The sequence below is a fragment of the Salvelinus sp. IW2-2015 genome, linkage group LG1, assembly GCF_002910315.2.
Source record: "Salvelinus sp. IW2-2015 linkage group LG1, ASM291031v2, whole genome shotgun sequence".
NCBI lineage: Eukaryota > Metazoa > Chordata > Actinopteri > Salmoniformes > Salmonidae > Salvelinus > Salvelinus sp. IW2-2015.
Genome location: NC_036838.1, coordinates 39,048,118 through 39,058,129, shown reverse-complemented (window position 1 = coordinate 39,058,129; position 10,012 = coordinate 39,048,118). Strand labels below are relative to the sequence as shown.

Sequence of the window (10,012 nt, the reverse complement as noted above, 5' to 3'; positions counted from 1 at the left end):
AATTGTTGTCAATGTATGGTTATTTTTGACCCTTGGTTATTGTTGTACTGTTGTCCCGTTGACAATTTTGATTTCTTATTATTTTCATATTGTAAATATCAAAAGTAAGCGTTTGGCAATTGTCATTGTTACGATCATGCATATAAAGCAGATTGAATTGAATTGAAATTGAGAGACAGAGAGAGAGAGGGGGGTACTGGAGAGAGAGACAGCCAACTACTGAGAGAGAGAGAGAGAGAGAGAGAGAGAGAGAGAGAGAGAGAGAGAAGGAGAAGAGAGAGAGAGAGAAGAGAGAGAGCTACAGAGAGAGAGAGAGAAGAGAGAGAGAGAGAAGAGAAGAGAGAAATGAGAGAGAGACAACTGCAAACCGTAGAACAGCTAGGAGAGAGAGAGAGAAGGAGAAGGACGAGCAGAGAGAGAGGAGAGAGAGCAAACTAGCTAGAGTGGAGAGCAGAGAGAGACAGCGATAACTACACACCTGGACAAGGAGGAGAGAGAAAGAGAGAGGGGGGGTTCTGGAATAGAGAGACAAGCAGGAAGGAACTATGGAAGGAAAGAGAGACAGAAAATCAGATAGAGGTAGGGTATGTGAGGAAAATAATGGAGACATTGAAGAGACTGGTTAAACTATGCTCCTCCACCCCGAGAGGCGGAGGATGGATCTAGAGACAGAGACGCAGAACAGAGAAGAGAGAGTATGGCGGACTGGGGGGAAGAGAGAGGATATCTGGAATAGATAGAGAGCAGCACAGCCAACTCTGTCTTTGAGGGGACTGTGAAAAATCGTATAGACTGTGGATGGTTTAGTGGTGACGTCCCCCTCGTGCTTCCCCCCTAGTTCGGAGAGAGAGAGAGAGAGCGGGATAACTCGGAGTCACAGAGAGAGTGCAAGAGAGAGAGATAACCCTGGGATAGAGAGAACCGACCCAATGGCTGCCCCCAAGCCTTCTTTAATCCTGCCTTTACCCATACTTTTCCTCATCGGCTCACAGTATGAAAAGAGAGAAAGAGATGAAGAGAGAAGTGACACAGCACAAACTAACTGGAGCAGAAAGAGAGAGAAGAGCAGAGAAAGCAAGAGCAGAAAGAGCACAAAGACATCGTTAACGGACAATCTAGGAGAGGGCCTCATACAAAGGAGCAGACATGAGGAGATAGAAGGACAAATAAGCGCAGGAGACATCGAAAGGGATGACAAGGAGACGGAGAGGGAGAATAAAGACCCCATGTCTCCTCAACGTTGCCTCCCAAACCTCTCATACACACATCCTCTGTCCTTCGTAACCTCTCACACCCTCCAAACCTCATCTACACATCTTCCTCTATCTAACATCTCTAACACCCTTCCCAAACCTCTCTAACAAACATACTTCTAACATCTCTCTAAACACCCTCCCAAACCTCTCTAAACAACATTTCTAAGAACATCTCCACAACCGACATTTATGTCATCTGGAGAAATCAGTGGTCACTGCTTCATCAAGAGCAGGTAATGATGAATTTTCATCTCAGACATTACAAACTACCTCTCTCTCTCTCTCTCTTCTCTCTCTGCTCTCTCTCTCTCTCTCTCTCTTCTCTCTCTGCTCTCTCTCTCTTTCTCTCTCTCTCTCTCTCTCGTCCTCTCTCATCGTCCTCCTTCTCTTCTCCCCTCGTCTTCTCCCTTCTCATCTCTTCCTCTCTCTCTCCTTCTCCCTCCTCTTCATATAGTTCTCTATCTCCTATCTCTTTATTCTTCTCCTCTTGTTAGAAATATTATTCTCTTCCATCTCCTTAACTTTTCCCCCCTCTCTCCCGTAATTCTCGATCTTCTCTCTTTTCTCCATCTCTCTCTCTCCTCTCCGTAATTTCTCTCCTCTTCTCTCGTAATTCTCTCACAAGCGATGATCTCTCTATCTTGTGTTTCTGATTTCAGTGTTAGTCAGAAGTTCTTAATGGTGTTCTGGGGTGTGGTTGTCTGGATTTGTGGGTAGCAGGGACTGTGCTGTCATGGTTGATGAATGGTGTAGATTTGTGTGTTCCTAGAAGGAAATGATGTATCAACGCTTTTAAAGGGGTTCGAGCGGAGCGCGGGCTGTTTTGTGGAGAGCTTGCTTTGGCTGACACCACGAGGTTAATGTCTGTCTGTCTGTCCTGTCTGTACTGTTCTGTCTGTCCTGTCTGTCTGGTCTGTCCTGTCTGGTTGTCTGTCTTCCTGTCTGTCCTGTCATTGTCTCGTTGTGTTGTCCGTCTGTCTGTCTGTCTGTCTGTTCTGGTCTGCTGTAATATCAGGTTCTATAATAACTGTCTGGATCAGTATAGTACAGAAATAATATAATATATTACACACAAGTACATCTGTAAAGGGTTCTCTCTCCTGTCCTGCTGGTCAGGGTCCCGATGGTTATTCCTATGATGATATAAACGAGTACGTCTGTAAAAGTCTCTCCATCCTGTCCTGGTGGTCAGGTCTGATGGTATCTATGATTATATACAGTAATATGATATCATACGTTTTCTGGTGAGTAGAAGTAGCATGAAAGTTATAAAGTAAGTTCTCCGATTCTGTTGTTAGTCCAGCGGTCTGATGGTATGCTAATGATATATAACAGTAAACTGTTGCTGGTAAAGTCTCTCTCCCTCCCTGTCTGTGGTCAGGTCTTGGATGGTATCTATGATATATAAGTAACTCTGTTAGAAGTCTCTCCTCTCCCTTGTCTGTGTCAGGGGTCTGATGGTATCGCGTGTATGATATACTACAGTAAACTCTGTAATAAGGAGTCTCTCCTCCTGCCTGTTGGTTCAGAGGTGTGATGGTGTGGAGACATTGCCTGTGGTCTGGTAGTTCATGGTGACAGTGTAGGACTGGCTCTGCTCCTGTTAAAACAGACAGAGGAGAGTGAACGCAGGAGAACACTACGACCCACCGAGTCTCCTTCCAACACAACAACCTGACACCTACTGGAGAGGTGAGAGATTACAGTTGGGCTGTGGTGTGTGTGTGTGGTGTGTGTTCCCATAATAGGGTAAGAGGTTGTGTAAATGCACCAGTATTAACCATGTAGTCTACATTTACATGTGTTGGTTTGAATCCGTTGAACTCACAGGAATACATTGGCTGAAGGGCCTCCACTCTTTTTCCATATTGACATCAGTAATGTAGTAAATGTCATTTGGTATGCTGTATTCAAGGTTGACTGTGTGTGATGAGGAGATCAAGAGGGAGGCAGACAGTACAGAACGAGAGACACACTTTGCCTTGTGGTCCATTCTCTGAGTCTACTCTACTTTGTAAAAACTCAACAACACTAACCCTGCAGGTCACAGGACCTCTGTCAACCCTATGTCCCTGCGCTGGTCAAGCGCTCTGCCTTGGCTCTGGGCCGGCAGGTATTTCCAGATTCATGTGTTACTGCATGGGGAGTGTGGTTTGAAAAAAAACAGGGCGTTGGCCAGAATAAGTGGGAGAGCAACTAATGGTTTTAAATGGGAAACGCTGACAAGCTAATTGGGGCAGTTTGGTGGCCACTTTATGTCTATATGAGTGGCTGCTTGCTGGCTTCTTGGTAAGCATTTAGGCAATAAGCATTTTAGGTTAGCCTAACCCTAACTCTTTCCCTAACCTTAACCTTGATTCTCCTAACCTGAACCACGTTAGTTATCCCGTGAATGCAATTGTACCATTTTCCTAACCTGTATATATATTTTTATATTTCTATTTTCTACAACGGCTCTCTCAAGTCCAACGTTAATAATTTGTTAAAATAATTATCCTAAACTGCCATGTTTTATTCTAAAGCTGTGGACTATCCCGAAGCATGATAACATTCACAATCCAAGTTAATTCTACTGGCAGATGCAACAACTCCCAGCTCTCTCATCTACTTCAATGTGGATTCTCCCAAAAGATTCAAGAGGTCTCGCCTTCAAGTCCTCCAAACAGCCAATGGATAAACCCAGATGATTACAATCTCAAACTCTAAGGCAGCAGATACTACAGATAACAAGACCCCAGAGCTATACTCCCAAGATACTGGTAAGAATCTACAAGATACTGTAACAGGAGTATGTGGGTGTAGTGAAAGGTATATAACAGGAGTTTGTGGAGGTGTAGTGAAGGTACTATACAGGAGTTGTGTAGGGTGTAGTGAAGGTACTGAACAGGAGTAGGTCTAGGGTGTAGTGAAGGTATATTTTCAGGAGTTGTGTTGGTGTAGTGAAGGTACTAATAACAGGGTTGCGGAGGAGTTGGGTGTAGGGTTGTAGTGAAGGTACTTGGTACAGGAAGTAACTGTAGGGTTAGTGAAAGGTACTGTAAACAGGACAGTTGTGTAGGTGTAGTGAAGGTACTGTAAACAGGAAGTAACTGTAGGGTGTGAGTGAAGGTACTGTAAAGGAGTTGTGTAGGGTGTAGTGAAGGTACTTGTAACAGAGTAGTCTAGGTGTAGTGAAAGGTAACTGACGTAACAGGAGTAGTGTGAGGGTGTAGTGAAGGTACTGTAAAAGGAGTAGCTAGGGTGTAGTGAAGGTACTGTAACAGATTGTTGTAGGAGTTGTAAGTGAAAGGTACTGTAAAAGGAGTAGTCCTAGGGTGTGTGTGAAGGTACTTATAACCAGGCAGTAGTGTAGGTGTCAGTGAAGGGCTATGTAATCAGGAAGGTTGTGTAGGTGTAGGAAGATACTTGTAACAGGAGTATGTTTAAGGGGGTGTAGTGAAGGTACTGTACAGGAGTAGGTCTCCGGGTGTAGTGAAAAGTACTGTAACAGAGTTTGGTGGTAGGTGTAAGTGAAGGAACTGTACGGAGTAGCTAGGGGTGTAGTGAAGGGTACCGTAACATGGAGTATGTTGTAGAGGTGTAGTGAAGGTACTAATAACAGGAGTGAGTTTGTAGGGTGTAGTGAAGGTACTAATAACAGGAGTTGGTAGGGTGTAGGAAGATACTATAGACAGGAGGTAGTGTAAGGGTGTAGTGAAGGTACTGGTAACAGGAGTATAGTGTAGGGATGTGGTTGTGAAAGTAAACTTGTAGCAGGAAGTAGTGTAGGGCGTAGTGAAAGGGTCTGTGTAACAGAGTAGTGTAGGGTGTAGAGAAAGGTACTGTGACAGGGAGTAGTGGAGGGTGTATGTGAAGGTTACTGTGACAGGAGTAAGATGGAGGGTGTAGTGGAAGGTACTGTAACAGGAGTCTGTAGGGTTAGTGAAGGTACTATAACAGAGGTTGTGTGTAATGGTGTAGTGAAGGTACTATAACAGGAGTAGTGGTAGGTGTAAGTGAAGTATGTAACAGGAGGTAGTGGTAGGGTGTAGTGAAGGTACTTTATACAGCAGTAGTGGTAAGGGGTGTATGTGAAGGTCTGTAACAAGGAGTACTTACTGTAGTGTAGTGGAGCGAAAACGGTACTATAACAGGAGTTGTGTATGGTGTAGGTGTGAACGATACTATAACAGGAGTAGTGTAGGTGTAGAGGTACTGTAACGGAGTAGTGTAGGGTGGGGTGGTGAAAAGTACTGCTGTAACAGGAGTACTGTAAGGTGTAGTGAATGACACATGCTTGAGCACACACACGCACACTTTGCATCCAAGAACAGTACTGAGTCTGAACATACCATAACAGGAAGAGATGTTGGTAAGACCAGTTCACTCAACAGTGGAAAAGAGTGAGTACGTGCCAAATGGTACAGTTCGGTGATTTAATCTCTTAGCCTGGCACAGCCAGAAGAGGACCCCTCATAGCCTGGCTCCTCTCTAGGTTTCTTCCTAGGTTATGGCCTTTCTAAGGAGTTTTTCCTAGCCACTGTGCTTTTACACCTGCATTGYTTTCTGTTWGGGKTTTTATGYTGGGTTTCTGTACAGCACTTTGTGACAACAGCTGATATAAGAAGGGCTTAAAACATTTATTTGATTGATTGAAATTTGATTGGTTACCTGACCTACACTCAACAACATGCCTTGCTTGACCAGACAGCAACAAGTATCAGAAGCCATGCTAGTATTACACGGGGTAAACTTTTCAAAAGTTGGTACCAAAGTGTGTTATGCTGTTTGCTCTCACTCGCTCGTTTTCCACTCACACAAACACACACACAGGGTGTGTTAGGGCCAGACAGAAACAATGTGTGTGTGGGGAAGACAGAGCACATTCTGAGAATATCTCTGATGTTTGGCTCAACACTGGGCTTTTCTTCTCCAAACAACCACTATTCATCACAGGGACAATACTCTGTTTTTATTACTCCGATGAGCAAAGGAGACCAAGCTCGAGCTCACCCCTCGCAGAAAATGTTTTGATATAATGAATTGCACAGCGGCCAAACGTTAGCCTGATTTGTTGTTTTGGGGCGGTGTGGGTCACAGGGATTAACCGTGTTTCTTAATAAAACTAAAACAAAAACAGAAAACTCCAAAGGGCGTCAACCATTCTGATTTACAGACAAATTATTTGACCAAGTCCTCCCCCTGTAGCTTTTCATTGCCCTAATGGGGTAATCAGTGGAGAGAATAGACGGGTGAATTTATGTAATCTGCCTGCCATTAATTATGAGTCAGTAGGTCTATGCTAAACAGATTGGAGATGCCAGGAACCTCATATTCAGGGCTAATTTATGCCTGAACCCCACATTCCTCTCCCCCTCTCTCCCTCTCTCTCTCCCACTCTCTCTTTCTTTCTCGCTTCCTCTCCCTCTCTCTCTCTTTCTCTCCCTCTACCTCTTTCTCTCTTTCTCACCCCTCCCTCCCTCCCTCCCGCCCTCCCTCCCGCCCTCCCTACCTACCTCCCTCCCTCCCTCCCTCCCTCCCTCCCTCTCCTAATTAAACCAACAGCAGCACTTTTTATCTAATAGATTTATGACTGACTTTAATGTGTTCCAGACAGTTGGATTAGTTAGATTGTTTAATGAATTGTTTATGCATTCAGTTGCTGAATCATACAAATTGGCAAATTGATAATTTGATCATGATGTTTCTTCAAACACTTCCCTCTATAAATCAGCCCAGTTAATGGCCCGTGTTGGGAATTGGGTAAACAGATCTGTCATGAGAGAATAAAGCATCTCATAATGACCAACTCCAGATACACAACTGTCCATAAACAGGCATCTAAGACTGCATTCAAACTATGGCAGTGTGATATATATATATATATATATATATTATATATAGGAGAGAGGAGAGAGAGAGAGAGAGAAGAGAGAGAGAGAGAAGAGAGAGAGAGAGAGAAGAGAGAGAGAGAGAGAGAGAGAGAGAGCGGATTTGTTCATGAATGCAATGCTGGGGCAGGGAAAGAGAGAGAAAAATATAGAAAGACAGATAATGACAGGTCACACGTGTAGGAGTGAACGTTACGATGTCTTACTCACCGTCCAGTGACAGCATGGAGTCAAACACCTTGCACTGCACCTGTCCTGTACTCTGGGAGGCACAGCTCATCCACAGGCCCTCATAGAGCCCGACGGCCGTGATGATGGCGTCGCCCGCGTACGAAGACTGCTTCCACTGGGGCAGAGCCGTGGTGGAGATGATGCCTATCCAACCACCCAGCGCCAGGAAGTAACCCAGTAACTGGAATCCTGAGTTTGCCATCCTGTAGTTTTGTCTATCTGTTATTGTCTGTCTCTAGCTTTGTTTTTCTCTCGCTTACTCTCTGGTTCCTTCTTGTTCTTTCTTTCTAAATGTATAGCTTTCTTTCCTTTTTATTTATCTGTCCTCTTTCTGTCCTCCTTTTCTTTGGCTACTATTTTGTCCTCTTCAGAACACTTGAAGCAGTCTCGTAACACAGTGTTTCCACACACAGGTAATACTGTTGGCAGAGTGAAACACAGAACTCCCCCAAACTGTTTCTCAGAGCTCCCGTTGTCTCTCAGAGCCACAGAACCAAAAGTCAAGCACCCCTTTACAGACAATCCAGATTTCAGCACTACCCCAGGCACTCTCTCAGTGGTCTCTTTCGTTTCTCTTTCTTCCTCTGGTCTCCTTTCTGGTCACTGTCCGCTCTCTCTGAGCATCTCCTTCTCTCTGCTCTCTCTCACACATCTGGCGTTCTCCTCTCTCTCTCTTTCGCGCTCTCTATCTCTGTCTCGCTCTCTCTCTCTCTCTCTCTCGCTCTTTCTCTCTGTTTATTTCTCTTTCTCCTGTTGGAGGTGTGTATGTCCGGGTCTTGAGGTTGACCAGACTGCTCTTTCCTTGTTGTCTGGGGTGATCAGGTCATCAGGCTCGGTCACTACGCTCACTAGGCTTCCTCAGATACTGCATGGTTTCTCCTGACTCTCTATCTCTCTCTTTCTTTCACCAACACTCTTTCCATCTGCTCCGCACTTCGAGGGCTGAACAAGGGATTAGAGAAAAAAAATAAAAAAAAGTTTATGTACACAAAAAGCCCCTAACAGGCTGGGCACAGAGGCGTCAAGAGCTGAGCTCTGATTGGCTCCTTCAGTGTTCTAGGAACGCCCAATGGGAAGGGGAGAGGAGAGGGGGCAGGATGGGGGTAAGGGGGGTAGGGAAAGCGAGCAAGCACGAGGAGAGAGAGAGGAAGGAGAGAGAGAGAGAGAGAAGAGAGAGGAGAGAGAGAGAGATTATACTGAGTGGAGTTCAGAGGTAAAGCAAAACCACACAAAACTCTCTTTCCAAGCCAGAAGACCTCCCATAGCAGTCAAACCCAAAGCATCACAACTTTATAGCAATGCCTGTAGACTTTCTCTGTTCTCAACCTCCATTACACAATATAATTTATATCAAGGAAAGTCTATAATGATATATTACAGTAAAAAAAAAAAAAAATTACCTTTATTTAACTAGGCAAGTCAGTTAAGAACAAATTGTTATTTACAATGACGGCCTAGGAACATGGGGTTAACTGCCTTGTTCAGGGGCAGAACGACAGATTTTTACTTTGTGAGCTCAGGGATTCAATCTTGCAACCTTTCGGTTACTAGTCCAACGCTCTAACTGCCACTCTTATGACTAGGAGCAATTGAAAGTACACATTTCTGAAAGTTGTCTTTGCATTCTGTAGTGTGTTGTTTAGTCTGTTGTTAGTTGTTGTCTGGTCTATCAGATATTAGATGTTATCTGGTCTACCAGATGTTAGATGTCTGGTTTACCAGATGATAGATGTTGTCTGGTTTACCAGATGTTAGATGTTGTCTGGTCTATCAGATATTAGATGTTATCTGGTCTACCAGATGTTAGATGTTGTCTGTGTCAAACCCTGTAAATGTTTGAACCCTGTTGTCTGAGCATCGGCACCATACGCTGTCAAATACACATAAAAGTCAGCATTAAACCGACGAGAGTGTGAAAAGGACATGTCACACCCAGACAACCACTTTGGAAATTATGGTCTGGCCCAGCAAAGGTCTTCCCATCCCCATGGAAACCTGTACAATTGAGTCTCTGGAGTGAGAGAGGGTGGGGCAGATGGGGAAGAAGGGGGGGCAGAAAAGTGGTATACAAGCATTTCAGCTACACCCGCAATAACATCTGCTAAATGTGTATGCAACCAATAAAAATTTGATTTGATGTGTGACATGCAAGCGCTTTATGTTAAAGCTACTAACGGAAGAGAAAAACAAACTACAATGTGGAAACAGGGAGGTGTAGTTTAGATATAAGAAAGCTTAAAACAGTGAGAGAAGAGAATTAGAAATTAAATAATAGATAGATAGGATAGATAGATGATAGAATAGATGAAGATAGATAGATAGATAGATAGATAGATAGATAGATAGATAGATAGATAGATAGATAGATAGATAGATAGATAGATAGATAGATAGATAGATAGATAGATAGATAGATAGATTGATAGATAGAAGATTGAGATAGATAGATAGATAGATAGATAGAATAGATAGAAGTAGATAGATAGATATAGATAGAAGATAGATATATAGATAGATAGATAGATACGATAGATAGATAGATAGATTGATCTGAGAGACAAGGCAAGAAGGGCCTTCTATGCCATCCAAAAGGAAAACATAAATTTCAACATACCAATTAGATCTGGCTAAAAATACTTGAATCAGTCATAGAGC

General features: G+C 43.7%; 1 protein-coding gene across 1 annotated transcript in view; it reads right to left on the bottom strand.

Moving 5' to 3' along the window:
- The window catches only part of cldn19 (claudin 19), a 16,666-nt gene extending 8,531 nt beyond the window's left edge, over window positions 1-8,135 (bottom strand). Inside the window, exon 1 of the mRNA XM_023992392.2 lies at window positions 7,337-8,135. Coding sequence (XP_023848160.2) covers window positions 7,337-7,559 — 223 coding nt within the window. The 5' untranslated portion in view covers window positions 7,560-8,135. The remainder of the gene's footprint in view (window positions 1-7,336) is intronic.
- Between the last annotated feature and the right edge of the window lie 1,877 nt (window positions 8,136-10,012).